At 44.0% G+C, this 17,639-nt stretch overlaps 1 protein-coding gene across 1 annotated transcript in view; it reads right to left on the bottom strand.

Annotated features, from left to right (window-relative positions):
• The window catches only part of atp10a (ATPase phospholipid transporting 10A), a 229,342-nt gene that overhangs the window by 66,174 nt on the left and 145,529 nt on the right, over positions 1-17,639 (bottom strand). Inside the window, exon 9 of the mRNA XM_059963855.1 lies at positions 15,322-16,054. Coding sequence (XP_059819838.1) covers positions 15,322-16,054 — 733 coding nt within the window. The remainder of the gene's footprint in view (positions 1-15,321; positions 16,055-17,639) is intronic.

The following is a 17,639-nucleotide window of genomic DNA, read 5'->3' as shown; positions in this document are numbered from 1 at the left end:
GTCCTGCAGGTGGGCTAACATCTCTGGAGAGAAATAAACAGCCAATATTTTGAGCCCAGCCTGGAAAGAAAGGGGCAAAAGCAAGAGCGTCAGAAGCCTGTGCCCCCTTCCTTTCCAAATCTGATGGAGGGTCTTGACGCAAAACATTAACTACCTTGATGATGCCTGACCGACTGAGTTCCTCCAGCATTTTGTGTGCATTGCTCAGAAGTGGGAAATAAGATTTAGAAATTTTCAGGTTTAGGCAGCACGGTGGAGCAACTAATGGAGCTGCCATTTTACAGTGCAAAGACCCAGGTTTAATCCTGACCTCCACCACGGGCACTAGCCCCCCCACCTATGAACACTGCTTCACTTTTGCACTACTTATTTACTTTGTTTCTATTTCTTACTGTAACTTATGATAACGTTTTTATGCATTGCGCTATACTGCTGCCACAAAATAGCAAATGTTATGTCAGTGATAATAAACCTGATTCTGAATCTGACCCCTGTGACTGTGTGGGTATTCTTCAGGGACTCTGGTTTCTCCCTGGATCCCCAATCCGTACGGGTTACTAGATTACTTGGTCGCGATAAAATGACCCTGCTGTGGAGGTGAATCGATGAGAACATGGGGAGAATAAAAGACGTAGGCTTGATGTAAATGTGTGGTTGGCAGAACAGACAGTGGGATGAACGGTGAGTCTCCGAGCTCTATCTCTGTGATTCTATGCAAGCATTTGGAATTTGAGATTTATTGAGAAAGAGTGCAAACGGCAACATTTAAATGTTGAACAGAATAAGCAAAGGGACCAGCTAAGGTGCCTGCGCAAAACTGCATGAGGTCAAAGTACTTGGAAGTAAAAATTTATGGCGTGTGGGAATTACCTGATTTCAGTTCGGAGTGGGGAATAAGCCACTGAGTCACATCACACTGCTACCCTCTAGCATTTGATAATATAAACCATGCTGAAAGAGGTTTGAAATCAAATAGCCAGCAGGGTTGACTTCACTGGAGAACCATAGGTAGTAATTGGGTTGAATTCTCAAAATTCAAAGTAAATTTATTATCAAAGTACATATATGTCACCTTGTACAACCATGTGACTCATTTTCTCATTGGCATTCACAGTAAATACAAAGAAACAATAAAAAACATGTAAAATAATAGTAATAAGCAATAAGTATCAAGAACATGAGATGAAGAGTCCTTGAAAGTGAGTCCACAGGTTGTAGGAAAAGTTTAGTGCTGGGATGAGTGAAGTTGAGTGAAGTTATCACATTTGGTTCAGGAGTTTGATGGTTAAGGGGAAATAACTGTTCCTGAACCTGGTGGTGGGGGTCTTGAGGCTCCAGTACCTCCTTCCTGATGGCAACAGCAAAGAGAGAGCATGGCCTGGATGGTCAGAATCAAGTTTATTATCACCGGCATGTGATATGAAAGTTGTTACGTCACAATTGGAGGTCCTTGATGATGGATGTTACATTCCTGTGACAAGGCTCTGTGCTGATGTGCCCAGTAGTGAGGAGGGCTTTACCCATGATGGGCTGGACCATATCCACTAGTTTTTGTGGGCGTTTCTATTCAAGGGCATTGGTGTTTCACATCAGGCCATGATGGAACAGTCAATACTATATTCTCCACTGCACATCTATACCAATTTGTCAATGTTTTAAATAACACGACAAATTTTCACAACCTTCTAAGAAAGCAGAGGCGCTGTGTGCTTTGTAATGGCACTAACATGAGGGACCCAGGACAGATCCTCTGAAATGATAACACCAAGGAATTTCAAGTTGCTGACCCTCTCCCACCTTGATCCCCCAATGAAGACTGGCTCAGAGACCTCCGGTTTCCTTCTCCTGAAGTCAATAGTCATCTTCTAGGTCTTGCTAACGTTGAGTGAGAGGTTGTTGGTGTGCCTGCCACCACTCAGCCGGAGTTTCAGTCTCACTGGTTCGTCACCACCTTTGATCTGACCACTGACAGAGGTATTGTCAGCAAACTGAAATGTGGCATGGGCACGGTGCTGAGCTTCACAGCCTTAAGTGCAATACGAAGAAAGCAGGGGGCTAAGAACAGCCTTGTGGTGCACCCGTGCTAATGGTGATTTTGGAGTTCTCATTGCAACCATCAGGGAAAAGATACAGAACACTGAAGACATGCACTCAACTCTTTAGGAACTGCTTCTTGCCCTTCCCGATCAAATTCCGAACAGTTTACGAACACCACCTCATTATTTTCCTTTTTTGGACTGTTTTTTAAAATACATTTCTTATTGTAACTTGCTGTAATTTTTCTAATGTTTTGCACTGCACTGGTGCTGCAAAACAATAAGTTTCATGACATACAGTATGTTAGAGCTAATAAGCCTGACTCTGACAAGGGAGAAGTTAATACCATAGAAGGTATTAACTGTGCCTTTGTTACAGAAATATCTGAAGTGCTCAATCATTGAGTAACTATCCAAAAATGGATGCTGGGTCAGAAGAGATTTTAGCAAGGGTAACGAAAAGCTTGTTCAAAGAGATGGATTTTAAGGAAGGTCTCAAAAAAGGTGATTAGAATTCAGGAAGAATCTTTGAAAGGAAGGTGACCCTGGAGGAAATGAAACATTGATAGAACATTAAAATGTAGCCCAGCACCTTTGGCCCATCTTTGCCAATCTTTTAATCTACTCTAAGATCAATCTAGCCCTTCCCTCTCACACATCCCTCTATTGTTCTATCAAAGAATATCCTGAATGTCCCTAACGCGACAGCTCTACCCCCCCCCCAGCAGTACAATCCATGCACGCGCCGCTCTCTGTGTAAAAAATTTGTCTCCCTTATACTTCTGTTCAATCACTTTAAGTTCATGCCCTTTTGCATCAGCCATTTCTACCCTGAGAAAAAGTCCCTGGCGGTCCACTTGATGTGTGCCTCTTATCATTTGTACACCTCCATCAAGTGAACCGGCATCAGAGTCGAGATTACAGGATGCAGCTCGACTGACACAGAAGGTAAAGGCCCAAACCACAATTTGGCAACATCACCTAGACCCAACAGACACCACTGTCTACACAATATATACTGGGTATACTTGTAATCAAAAGCAAAATCATTCCAATCACTAATTATTAAGGATTCACATAGAAAACAAAGGATTTTGGCAAAAATGCTTCCTTCCAACAAGATAACTCAATAACACTCATCTCTCTGCTGCACAGCTGGGATTTGTGATGCAGGTTGAGACAGAGTTTAACATTCGTATGTTCCTCAATTCATATAAAATAAAACACCCACTAGGCCATTTCCTGTTCAGAAATGCAAAGTTCAGTGAACAAAATATTTTTCATGTGGTTCTGTATTTTCATTGAACTCATCTTCGAATGCACAGGTCCATGTCAGAGATCTTATCTCCATTGATCTGATAAAATACTGTGGAAAATGAATCAGCGAATGTGTTTTTCCATGTTATAAAAATAGCCGTACATATCTTTAATGTCTCTCTGAAACAACCCACTGCCCCTGCAGGCTTCAAGCAGCCACCATTATGCCGATGCCCAAGAGAGCATCGGTAACTGGCCTTATTGATTCCGGTCCAGTGGCACTGACTTCAACAATCATTAGTGCTTAGAGCGGCTGGTAATGGGTCATATAAAATCCCACCTTCCTGCTACATTGGACCCCTTCCGGTTCGCCTACCTCTCAAACCAATTCACTAGTGATGCCATAACCTTCACCCTCCATTCCCTCTGTCCTGTCCCACCTAGAAAATGACGTCTTACATAAGATAATAAGATACAAGGATCAGAATTAGGCCATTTGGCCCATCAAATCTACTCTACCATTTCATCATGGCTGATCCCTCTCAGCCCCAATCTCCTGCCTTCTCCCTGTATTCTTTCATGCTCTCACCAATCAAGAATCTATCAACCTCTGCTTTAAATATACACAAAGACTTGGCCTCCACAGCTGCCTGTGGCAAAATTCGCCACTCTCTGACTAAAGAAATCTACTCCTCATTGCTGTTCAGAAAGGAGCCCTCTCTATTTTGATGCTGTGCCTGCTAGTCTTAGACTCTCCCACCATAGGAAACATCCTCTCCACATCCACTCTAACAAGGCCTTTCACCATTTGATAACGAGGTCACCCTCATTCTTCAGAATTCTAGTGAATACAGGGCCAGAGCCAACAAACACTCTTCATATGACAAGCCATTCAATCCTGGAATCATTTTCATGAACCTCCTTTGAACCCGCTCCAGTGTAAGCACATCCTTTCTAAGATAAGGGGCCCAAAATTGCTCACAATACTCCAAGTGAGGTCTCACCAGTCTCAATGTGCCAGGATGTTGTTCACTGACTTCATTTCAGCATTTAACACAATCATCCATCAGAGGCTGGTGGGTAAACCGTCCTCAATGGGATTCAACGCCCCTCTCTGTTCTTTATGGAAAGAACCCAGTTAGTCTAATTTGGCAGCAACATTACAAGCTCCACCAAGCTGGGTGCTGGTGTCTCCCAGGGCTGTGTGCTTATTCCACTGCTGTTCACGCTACTGACTCATGACTGCACTGCCAGATCCAGCTCAAACTGCATCATCACCTTTGCTGATGACTCTACAGAGACTGGTCTCAGCAAAAATGAATCAGCATACAGAGGGGAGGTAGAGAGGCTTGTCAAATGCCGTCAGGGCAGCAACCTGACTCTCAGCGTGGACAAGACAAAAGGGATGACTGTGGACTTCAGGAAGGCACAGGTCGATCACTCTCCATTGCACATCAAAGGCTCTGCTGTGGAGAGAGTGAAGAGCAAAGTTCCTTTCGTACACATAATGGATGATCTAACCTGGACCCACAACACCTCCTCATTAGTCAAGAAGGCACAGCAGCCTCTACACTTTCTGAGGAGACTGAGGCGAGGAAGGGTCCCCGCCCCCCCTTCTAACTACTTCCTACAGGAGTAACATCGAGAGTGTCTTGTCTGGCTACATCATTGTGCGGTACAGAAACTACAGGGCACTGGACCACAAGACCCTATAGAGGACAGTAAAAACTGCTGAGAGGATTACTAGGGTCTCCCTCCCATCTATTTGTGACATTTACTGGGAGCGTTGGCAAGGAAGGACCCAAATTATTGTTGAGGATTCCTGACACCCAGCCCACAATCTCTTTGACCCACTGCCGCCAGAAAGGTGGTACAGAAATGTTAGGGGCTGAGGCTGGCAGACTGGATAACAGCCTCTCCCCCGCAGGCTGTGAGACTAATGAAAACCCTACCACACTGAGGTCTCATCGCTAGGGCAACGTGTTGTTCACTGTACTGTTTAATATGCTGTTCTCTACCACATGCATTCTGAATTATATTTTAAGATTGCCTCTATTCCCCTGAACTTCAGTGAGTGGAAAAGCAAACAGCTTAAACATTCCTTGTAGAAAAACCCTGCCGGTTAGCAGGTTAATTGGTCACTGTAAATTATCCTGTGATTAGGATATTGTTAAATAGGTGGGTTGCTCTTTGGGCTGGTATGGAGGTTTTTTGTTTTTGTTCCACCCTGTATCCCTAAATAAACAAAAAACCTCCATACCCAGGATTATCTAAGTGAATCTTCTTTGAATCACATTAAAAGACATAAGAGGCTTTTCTCAAAGAGTAGATCTTTGCAATGCTCTAGATGTAATCTCATTACAACTGCTCCGTACAGGAAGAATTCCCCCCTTAAACCTCCAGGTTCCTTGAAGTTTGAACCAAGGTTCAATTCCCTATGACCTGCTGCAACAGTGCACTATCTTTCTGTTCTCTCGTTTTTCAGGGACCCCTCCACCCAATTTTTTAAAATTCTACTGTGAATGCCTGCAAGAAAATAAATCTTCGAGTAGTGCACGCATGGACTCTATTATGGAGTCTATGTACCCCCACGGGCGGGTGTGTAGCAGGCTTGGCAATTGCTTGTGCTCGTGAATAAGTATGTTCCAGGGATATTTAACTCCCTTCTTTTCACTGTAGTCTTGTCAAGACTTGACCAAAAGCACACATTATTATGCACCCTGCTTACCCTTGTCCTTGTCCGAGAAAGAGCATCACCATTCTGACTAATGCTGAATAGGAGTGGTACTCACTTGGTATTTAATTAATGTTTATAGCCACGGTGTTGACGTTTAAATTTCAGTTTGAGAGTTTTGGTTAATGGCCCTATGGCCCAAGCTTATATTGGTTTTCTTTCCCTAAATACTCTGCCACAGTTCTCATTAAAGTCAGTGAACCTCAGAACAGAGGCGATGTCCTTTTAAAATGGAGCTGAGGAGTTTCTTTAGCCAGAAAGTGGTGAATCTGTGGAATTCTTTGCTGCAGGCAGCTGTGGAGGTCAAGTCTTTACGTATATATAAGGCAGAGCTTGTGAGATTCTTGATTGGTGATGGCGTTGAAGGGATACAGGGAGAAGGGAGGCGATTGGGGCTGAGAGGAAAATTGGATCAGTCATGATGAAATGGCAGAGCAGTCTCAATGGGCCAAATGACCTAATTCTATATCTTATTGTCTTATATATCAACGACCAAAACAGTCCAAGTATGCGTTGAGGACATCTGCATAGCATGCCACAACTTACTGACCCTAACCTTTCCATCTTTGGAATATGTGAGGAAACTGGAGTACTCAGGAAAGCCCATGTGGTCACAAACTGCTTACAGACAGCAGTGAGAATTAAGACCATAAGGCATAGGAGCAGAATTAGGCCGGCCTTTCAGCCCATCGATTCTTCTCTGCCATTCCATCATGGATCCCACTCAACTCCATACACCTGCCTCCTCGCCATATCCATTAATGCCCTGACCAATCAGGAAACTATCTACTTTCGCCTTAAATATACCCATGGACCAGGCCTCTAAGACTTCAGTGTCTCTCACTCCCCGCACTTGGGCCATATCCAAACATTCTGTCAATATATGTGCTTTGATTGGAAATTTATTTTGAACTTTTAATGCTGCAGCTGTCTGTAACTTCTCCACCTAAAACAAGAAGACTTGGTCCTACATTTAGTTTCACATTTTAACACACTGCCACTTTGCCATTATTCTTCCAACTGACCAGGGATCCCTCTGCAGATCAAGAGTTCCCAAACTGGGGTCCCTGGATACATTGCCTAGTGGCTTTGGTCCATAGAATAAAGAAAGGTTGGGAACCCCTAGCGTAAACTGTTTGCATCCTCCTCTTGCCTTCCTTGTCATATTAGTGTCATCTGAAAATCTGGCAACTCAACACTCACTTCCAAGTCATTGGGTGAACTGCTACAGTCTCAGCACTGACCACATTGTGCTCCGCTGGTCATGGATCATCAGCTGTAAAAATACATTCCTCCCCCCCTCACTTGGTGCTTCTTGCCTCTTCTGGTGCCCCTAGGTTGGCATAGAGGCCAGATGTCTGCAAATCCAGGCCAGCGGCTGGATGTTGGAGACCTAACATCTGACTGTCTGAACATCCAGGGCCAAGGATGTCCCGGAGCCAGAGCTCCGGAGTCTGAAGGCCTGTCTGCACCTGTGTGCAGCGGGTGGGAACGAGCTTGTTTTACTTTTGTTGCTGGTGTTTTCCCGTTGAACGTGGTAGGCATGCAATGTCGCCACCAGAATGTGCAGCAAGCTTTGCAGCTGCCCTCAGCACTCCCAGGGGTTGTGTTGGCAGTTAACATAAATGACCATTTCACTGTATGTTTCAATGTACATGTGATAAATAAATGAACCTGAATCTGTCCATGTTACCTCTAGCACCAGGGTTCTAACGTTGTGACTTGAGCTTTTGTGAACTACTGAACCTCATTAAACACCCTCTGAACACACTTACGCGCTCCCCTCTAGCCACACTGGTCCATACTTTCTCAATAAAAGTTTATCATACACAATTCCCCTTCGTGGAAATTGGAATTGGAAAACACTTGCACCACTCATAGTCCTCTTGATCGCACAGCAGTGTAAGTTACAGGCCATCTCAAACTGCAGGGACTGTACACCATGGTCCCAGAACACAGTCTACACAATCAAGACAGATTACAAAAGCTCTACTTTCTGAGGAGGCTGAAGTGAGCTGGACTATGCATAATCAATAGTCACAGTCTTCTACAGATGTGCAGTAGGGTGCATCCTAACATGCTGCATCACTGGTTGGTATGGAAATGGCACTGCGGCGGACAGGAAGCCTCGAGAACACTTAGTCAAAATGGTCCAATGCATCACCGGCACCAACCTACCCACCATCAAGGACATATATACAGAAGGGTGCAGGTAAAAGGCAAGTAATATCATGAGGGACCCCACTCACCTTGCTCATGGACTGTTTGCCCCACCTCCAAGAGGAGGAAACTACGTAGCATCCACAGCAGGACCAGTAGATTCAAAAACAGCTGCCTTCCCCGAATGGTAAGGCGAATCAACACCTCCAGCCTTTAAGCTACCACACTACAACCCCCATCACCGCTACTTCATCATGACTTGTCAGTCACCTTATGTAGACACCCCTGTGTCTAGCATCACTTTACAGAAATACGATCAATCTATGGATATAAGCTATCCTATCTATTTCATTTTTTTTTGTTTTTTAAACTATTGTGTTCTTTATCTTACTGTGTTTCTTTCTGTGCTGCATCAGATCCAGAGTAACCACAATTTCATTCTCCTTGTGTACTGCAAACGTTACTGAACAATCCTCCATCTTGCAAACCATGCTCATTCTACTTGTGTGAATATGGCTTTTCAAACGTGTTGCCAGTATTTCCCCACTTACTGCTTTTAATGCCTGTCCAACAACAGCTATTGGACCAATCCATCACTTTCTGTCTTACCCTAATTTAAATAGTGCTGTCACATTAATAATTTTCTGGCCTTCTGGCACAGCTATCAGTTTATATATGTTCACCTACATATTTAGAACATAAGCGCAGTACAGTGCAGATCCTTCATCCCATGATGCTGTCCTGACATTTTAATCTACTCTAAGATTAATCTAACTCTTCTCTCCTACATAGCCTTCTGTTTTTCACTCATCCCTGTGTCATTCTAAGAGTTTCTTAAGTGTCATAACGTATATACCTCTACCACCACCCTCCATGCATCTGTCAATGTTCAAAGTCAAAGTAAATTTATTATCAAAGTACATATAGGTCACCATTATTAACCCTCAGATTCATTTCTTATGGGCATACTCGATAAATCTATAGAATAACAATCATAAAAGAATCAATGAAAGACTGCCCAGCCTGGGCGTTCAAACAGAGTGCAAATACAAAAAGAAAGAAATAATAATAAATAAATTAGCAATAAATATGCTCAGAACATAAGCTGAAGAGTCTTTGAAAGTGAGTCCATAGGTTGTGGTAACAGGTCAGTGATGAGCCAAGTGAAGTTGAGTGAAGTTATCCCATTTTGTTTAAGAGCTTGATGGTTGAGAGTTAGTAATTCTTCCTGAACCTAGTGATGTGGGTCCTCAGGCTCTTGTACCTTCTTCCCGATGGCAGCAGCAAGAAGAGAGCATGTCTTGGGTGATGGGGATCACTGATGAAGGATGTTGCTTTCCTGTGACAGCATTTCACGTAGACGCATTCAATGGTGGGGAGGGTTTATCCATGATGGACAGGGCCATATCCACTGTTTTTTGTCAGATTTTCCATTTAAGGAAAATTTAAGTGTTTCCATACCAGGCAGTGATGCAGCCAGTCAATATACTCTCCACCACACATCTATAGAAGTTTGTCGAAGTTTTCGATTTCATGCTGAATCTTCATGAACTGCTACGGAAGCCGAGGTGCAGCTGTGCTTTCTTCATAATTGCACTTACTTGCTGGGCCCAGAACAGGTCATCCAAAATAATATCATTGACGAATTTAAAGCTGCTGACCCTCTCCTCCTCTAAACCTCCGATGAAGATTAGCTCATGGACCTTTGGTTTTCTTCTCCTGAAGCCTATAATCATCTCCTTCATTTTGCAGACATTGAGTTAAGAGGTTGTTGTTATGACATCACTCAGCCAGATTTCCAATCACTCTCCTAAATGCTGCTTCCTTTGATTCGGCCTATGACAGTGGTGTCATCAGCAAACATGGATATGGCATTGGAGCTGTGCTTAGCCTTACAGTCATAAGCATAATGCAAGTAGAGCAGGGGCTAAACACACAACCTTGTGGTACACCTGTGCTGATAAGAGATTGTGGAAGGGATATTGTTGCCAATCCGAACTGACTGGGTTCTGCAAGTGAGGAAATCGAAGATTGAATTGCACAAGGAGGTATTGTGGCTGGTCTAGGAGCTCATTGATTAGTTTTGAGGGGATGATTGCATTGAATGCTGAGCCGTGGTTGATAAAGAGCATCCTGAGGTAATGAATCTTTGTTGTCTAGATATTCCTGGGTTCAGTGGAGAGCCAATGAAATGGCATCTGCTGTGGACCTGTTGCTCCAGTAGGCAAATTGGAGAGGATCTAAACTGCTTCTCAGGCAGGAGTCGAAATGTTTCATTGCCAGTCCCTCAAAGCAGTTCACAGTGGATCAAAGTGCTACTGGACAATAGTCAATGAGGCAGGTCACCACGCTCTGTTTGGGCACTGGTCTAACTGAAGCCTGGCTGAAGCAGGTGGACACCTCAGTCTGGTGGACTGAGAGGCTAAAGATCTCAGTGAACACTCCAGCCAGTTGATCAGCCCGGGTCTTTAGTACTTGGTCAGGTACCCTGTCTGGGCTGGATACTTTTCATGGGCTCACCCACCTGAAGGCTGCTTGCATGTCCCTTCAGAGAATGAAATCACAGGATCTTCAGGGGCTGTGAGAGTTTGTGATGGTTCCTCCATGTTTTGACGATCAAAGCGAACATAGAAGGCATGGACCTCACCTGGAAGTAAAGCCCTGCTGTCGCCTACGTTGATTGATTTAACTTTCCAAGGGTAGTTTTCAAGCCCTGCCATAGCTGTCAAACATCCTTTGTTGATTCAAGTTTAGTCCGGAATTGCCACTTTGCCTGTGAGATGGCTTTCCAGAGATCACACCTGGACCTCTCGTAATTTTCTTGGTCACCAGACTTGAATGTCACTGATCTGTCCCACAGCAGAGTGCAGATCTCATGGTTCATCCATTTGGGGAAGACTGTGAATAATTTTGAGGGGACACACTCGTTTACAGCTGTTTTAATAAAGTCCATCACTACCATGGTATAATTATTCAGATTCACAGATGAACACGGCCCAGTCCATTGACTTGAAGTAATTCCACAGCTGCTCCTCTGCCTCCTGTGACCACCTCTTTGTTGTTCTAATCTCTGGAATTTTGCTCTCTGTGTGAAAAAACTTACCTCTGACATGCCCTCCCTATACTTTCCTTTTAAACACCTTAAAATGAGGCCCTTTTTGTACTGTTATTTCATCTACTTGACTATGAAAGCCTCATACACTATGATACATACTCCTCCTCCAGGGGCTGTGTCTGTACTTTCTGCTGCCTCAGGCAAACAGTCAACGAAGAGCCATAGAGCACCATAGCACAGAAACAAGCCCTTCAGAGAACACAATGAAAGATCTCACCCACCCCGGATATCCCTCCTTCTCTCCCTTCCATCAGGCAGGAGATACAAGAACTTGAAAACACACACCACTAGGCTTAAGAGCACCTTCTACCCTGCTGTTAGAAGATGAGCAAACGAACCTCTGGTACGGTAAAGGTGAACTCTTTGCCTCACAGCTGACCCCAGCATGACCCTCGCAGCTTACTGTCTACCCGCACTAGACATTCAGAGTTCAAAGTAAATTTCTCCAGAACAGTAACACTACATTCTCCACTTTATTGCTTTTCCTTTGCAATAACTCAAGGTACTTATGCCGTGAAATGGTCTGTTTTTATGGCACAGGTTTTCATTACATGTTTCAACGTACATGTGAGAAGTAAATCTGAATCTTGAATCTATCTCAGTACATGTGGCACTAATGAGCTAGTTACCAGTCTTTGCATGATATTGATCTTTTGTGCTCACTGTTGTATTTATGGTTACCATGGGAACTCAGTACTTTGTGAGCTTCATGCAAGTACAGAGTTTCACTGAACCCTGCAGTACACTCAGTGGCCACTTAATCAGTGGTCACAGTGTTTGTTCATGGTCTTTCGCTGATGTGGCCCACCCACTTCAAGACTTGTGACTTCAGAGATGCTCATCTGCATGTGCTGTTGTAGCACGTGGTTACTTGAGCTATTGTTGCCTTCCTGTCAGCTTAAACCAGTCCAGCCATTCTCCTCTGACCTCTCTCATTAACAGAAGTAATACTCACAGGATGTTTTAATCTTTTCCACACCACTCTCTGTAAACTCTATAGATAGTTGTGCATGAAAATCCCAGATCAGCAGTTTCTGAGATACACAAACCACCCCATCTGGCACCAACAATCATTCCCCAGTCAAAGTCACTTAGGTCATAGTCATTCCCCATTCTGATGTTCAGTCTGAACAACAACTGAACCTCTTTGACCCCGTCGGCATGCTTTTATGCACTGAATTGCTGGCACATGATTGGCTGCTTAGATACCTGCATTAATGAGAAGGTGTACCTAATAAAGTGGCAACTGAGTGTACATGGCAATAAACTAAAGTAATTCAATCTTCAGAGTTGAAGAGTTGAATTTAGGCTTCTGAAACTGTGAAGCTCCTAGAAATTGGATGCCCCCCTATTCCCCTATTTCTGGTATGCTAAACAAATGTACCGCATAGTTTACTTTCTCTGCTCCCCGCATCCCCCCCCCCCCAACTCCACATACTGTAAGTGACGTTGGGGGGACAAAGTATACCATGTCCCTCTTATGAAATTTGCTCACAGTGCAGCTGTGTTTAATTTAATTGGAATTCTGTCTCTCACTTACCGCATGACCATAAGAGCTAGGAACAGAATTAAGCAATTTTGTCCATCAAGTCCACGCTGCCATTTGAGCTTGGCAGATTAATTATCCCTCTCAACCCCGTTTCCCTGCCTTCTCCCTGTAACCTTGGACACCATAAACTCATCAACAACTGACTTATCTCTGCTTTAAATATACCTAATAACTTGGCCTCCACAGCTTCCTGCAGCAATGAATTTCACAGATTCTCCACCCTCTGGCTAAAGAAATTCCTCCTCATCACTGTTCTAAAGGGACTTCCTTGTGTTCTGAGTTGTGCCCTCTGGTTCTAGACTGCCCCATTATTGGAAACATTCTCTCCATGTCCCCTCTATCTAGGCTTTCCAATATACAAATCCCATGTCCAGAAAAATTGGGATATTTTCCAAAATGCAATAAAAACAAAAATCTGTGATATGTTAATTCACTTGAAGCTTTATTTAACTGACAAAAGTACAAAGAAAAGATTTCCAATAGTTTACTGACCAACTTAATTGTATTCTGTAAATATACACAAATTTTTAATTTGATGGCTGCAACACACTCAACAAAAATTGGGACAGAGGCATGTTTACCATTTTGTTACATCACCTTTCCTTTTAATAACACTTTTTAATCATTTTGGAACTGAGGACACTAATTGTAGTAGATTTGTAATTAGAAATTTTGTCCATTCTTGCTTGATATAAGACTTCAGCTGCTCAACAGTCTGTGGTCTCCGTTGTCTGATTCTCCTCTTCATGATGCACCATACATTTTCAATAGGAGATAGATCTGGACTGGCAGCAGGCCAGTCAAGCACACGCACTCTGTGACTACAAAGCTACGCTGTTGTAGCCCATGCAGAATGTGGTCTGGCATTGTCCTGCTGAAATAAGCATGGACGTCCCGGGAAGAGACGTCACCTTGATGGCAACATATGTCTCTCTAAAATCCTAATATACACCTCAGAATCAATGGTACCTTCACATTCATGCAACTCACCCATGCCCTGGGCACTGATGCACCCCCATACCATCACAGATGCTGGCTTTTGCACCTTTCACTGATAACAATCAGGATGGTCGTTTTCATCTTTGGCATGGAGAACTCGACGCCCGTTTTTTCCGAAAACTGGCTGAAATGTGGACTCATCTGACCACAGCACACGGCTCCACAGTCTTTCGGTCCATCTGAGATGAGCTCAGGCCCAGAGAACTCGCCGGCGCTTCTGCATTGAGTTGATATATGGCTTCCTCCTTGCGTAATACAGTTTCAAGTTGCATTTCTGGATGCAGTGACGAACTGTGTTAAGTGACAATGGTTTTCCGAAGTACTCCCGAGCCCAGGTGGCTATAATTGTCACAGTAGCATGATGGTTTCCTAGGCAGTGCTGCCTGAGGGCTCGAAGATCACGTGCATTCAACAGTGGTTTCCGACCTTGCCCTTTACGCACTGAGATGTCTCTGAATTGTCTGAATCTTTTCACAATATTATGTCCTGTAGATGCTGAAAGACCTAAATTCTCTGCAATCTTGTGTTGGGAAATGTTCCTTTTGAACTGACTAACAATTCTGTCACGAATTTTGGCACAAAGGGGTGAGCCATGACCCATCCTTGCTTGCAAAGACTGAGCCTTTGATGGACGCTACTTTTATACCCAGTCATGATACCTCACCTGCTACCAATTAGTCTGCTTAACGTGGAGTCTTCCAAACCGGTGTTACTTGAATATTCTGTGCACTTTTCAATCTTATTTTAACTCTGTCCCAACTTTTGTTGAGTGTGTTGCAGCCATCAAATTCTAAATATGTGTATATTTACAAAATACAAGTAAGTTGGTCAGTAAAACTATTGAAAATCTTTTCTTTGTACTTTTGTCAGTTAAATAAAGGTTCACGTGAATTAACATATCACAGATTTTTGTTTTTATTGCATTTTGGAAAATATCCCAACTTTTCTGGAAATGGGGTTTGTACAATAGGTTTCAATGAGATCCCCAGGGCCCGGTGTTCCAATGAGAAACTCCAGCAAGTACAGGCCCAGGGCCTACATACACTCCTTATATGTAAACCCCTTAATTCTTGGGATCATTTTCATGCAGCCTTTCCAGACCTTCTCCAATGCCAGCAATCCTTTCTTAATTAAGGGGTTGAAAACTTCTTACAATGCACCAAATGCTCTCTAACCAATGCCTTATAAAGCCTCAGCAAGACATCCTTGCTTTTATATTTTAGTCCTCTGAAAATAATTGCTAGCATTTGCCTTCCTCACCACTGACTCAACCCACAACTTAATCTTTTGAGAACCCCGCACTAGGACTCCCAAATCCCTCTGCACCTCTGATTTCTGAATTTACTCCCAGTTTGGAAAATAGTCTACATCTTTGTTCCATTCAACAAAGTGCCCAACCATAGACATACTCCGTCACTGTGAAGAATATTATTTGCAGAATGCTTTCGGTAAAGCAGAAATAGTCTCTTACCTGTGGGTTGCTTCTGGAGAAGGTCCATGATGACAGAATCAGCCCCTTTCGTGTAAACAACAATCTCATCAGTCAGGGGGTGCCTCACCACTACGGACATCCGCTTCCGGGTAGAATCGAAGCCCAGCGTATGCAGGAGCTCAAAGGCGAGCTTGCCCACGTGAGGCAACTCCACGGTCACCTGCTCTGGGAGTCGGCCCACCAGGGCGCAGTTGTAGGCTTTGGCTGCGTAAACCAGGGCAGCTTCATCCGGGCTCTCTGCCTCGTAGCGCAGCTCTCCGTCCTTTCCCTCAGCTATCGTGCTCTCTGTCTGAAAGCCGTTGGGGGATCTGCCAAGCTCTTCGGCCATCCTCATGGAGGCAGTGTCTGAAGAAGGAGAGGCCAAGGTGCTGGCGGAGACTCTGTGCAGAGATTTACTTGTGGAAAGACTGGAGGAACTGCTGTTGTTAGAACCCGAGGTAAGGCGGCTGGGAGTAAACCTTTTGATGAAATCTTCTAACGACTTGACCGGAGACTTCATCTCAAAGCGGGCTCGGCCCTTAAGTCTCGGTTGGTTTGGGGATGAAACCATTACAGTGTTACAAACAGTCAGTGCTATAAAAAAGTCAGTGACATCAGACAGTTCGGGGGTTAAGTAGCTTAACGGTTGACCATGTTGTCTCAAATCTTTCAGTCGACTGGCACATTCATTCACCTTTTCCAGCAACTGAGGGTCGGGTGTGATGTCTTTTTCCTAGAAAGAAATAAAATCCCGAATGGAAGATTAAAGCCAGCAAGGCTATATCTCCTCTGCACTGGTCAATGTATCATCAAATGAGTTTGTTCCGGTTTCCTCCCACACCCAAAGGACTGCTGGTAGGTTAAATGCCTACTGTAAGCGACCCCAAGCGTAGGTGGGTGGATGATGAGGAATTGATGTGTAAGGAAGAAAGAGCAGATTGCAGGTAAACAAGTTGTGACTGGTAATGTGTGTACTCTGAGAACCAGGGGTGGCTTGGCAGCCCAGCGGTTAGCGTAACTCCATTATAGTGCTAGCAAACTTGGTTCAATTGCCACTGTTGTCCGTGAGGAGATTGTATGCTCTCCCCATGATCGTGTGCGTTTCCTTTGGGTGCTTCTGTTTCCTCCCATATTCCATAGGTGTATGGGTTAGTCGGTTAGTTGGTCACATTGGTGTAATTAGAGGGCACGAGCACTTTGGGCTGGAAGGGCTTGTTATCGTGCTGCATTTCTAAATAAACTAACAAACAATCCAGCAAAGACTCGGCAGGCAGAATGTCTTTATGACAAACAATCTGCAGAGGCTGGAAATCCAAGCAACACACACAAAATGCTGGAGGAACTCAGCAGGCCAGGCAGCATCTATGGAAAAGAGTACAGTCGACATTTCGGGATGAGCTCCTACATCAGGAGAAAAGTCTTGGCCTGAAACATCGACACTTTACTTTTTCCCATAGATGCTGCCTGGCCTGCTGAGTTCCCCCTGCATTTTGTGTGTGTTGCTTGGATGTCTTTCTGTGTCTTTCCACACCTTCCAATACAAAGACCCATATATGATAATCACTGAAAGAAAATCCTTTAGGGTTTTCTCTTTTTATCTCAGGATGTCAGGTATGTGAAATTTAGTTCCAGAAGGAAGTCAACTTAATGTGTTGAGGGAAAACAGGTAAGAACATGGAATAATATGATACAAGAGATAGAAACATAGAAAACCTACAGCACAATAATAGGCCCTTCCACCCCCAATGCTGTGCCAAACATGTCCTTACTTTAAAAATTACTTAAGGTTACCCAGAGTCCTCTATTTTTCTGAGCTCCATGTACCTATCCAGGAGTCTCTTATAAGACTCTATCATATCTGCCTCTAGCACCATCGCCGACAGCCCCTCCCATGCACTCACCCCTCTCTGCGTTAAAAACTTACCCCTGACATCTCCTCTGTACTTACTTCCAAGCACCTTAAAATTGTGCCCTCTCGTGTTAGCCATTTCAGTCCTGGGAAAAAGCCTCTGGCTATCCACACAGTCAACGCATCTTATACACCTCTATCAGGTCACCTCTCATCTAACATCACTCCAAGGAGAAAAGGCCAAGTTCACTCAACCTATTCTCATAAGGCATGCTCCCCAAACCAGGCAACATCCTTGTAAATCTGCTCTGCTCCCTTTCTATGGTTTCCACATCCTTCCTGTAGTGAGGTGACCAGAACTGAGCTCAGTACTCCAAGGGGGTCTGACCAGGGTCCTATATATCTGCAACATTACCTCTCGACTCCTAAATTCAAATCCACGATTGATGCAGGCCAACGCACCGTATGC

This window comes from Hypanus sabinus, chromosome 3 (genome assembly GCF_030144855.1).
Source record: "Hypanus sabinus isolate sHypSab1 chromosome 3, sHypSab1.hap1, whole genome shotgun sequence".
Lineage (NCBI taxonomy): Eukaryota > Metazoa > Chordata > Chondrichthyes > Myliobatiformes > Dasyatidae > Hypanus > Hypanus sabinus.
Note: the sequence above shows the minus strand (reverse complement) of the source record. Positions and strands in the feature narration are given on the sequence as shown.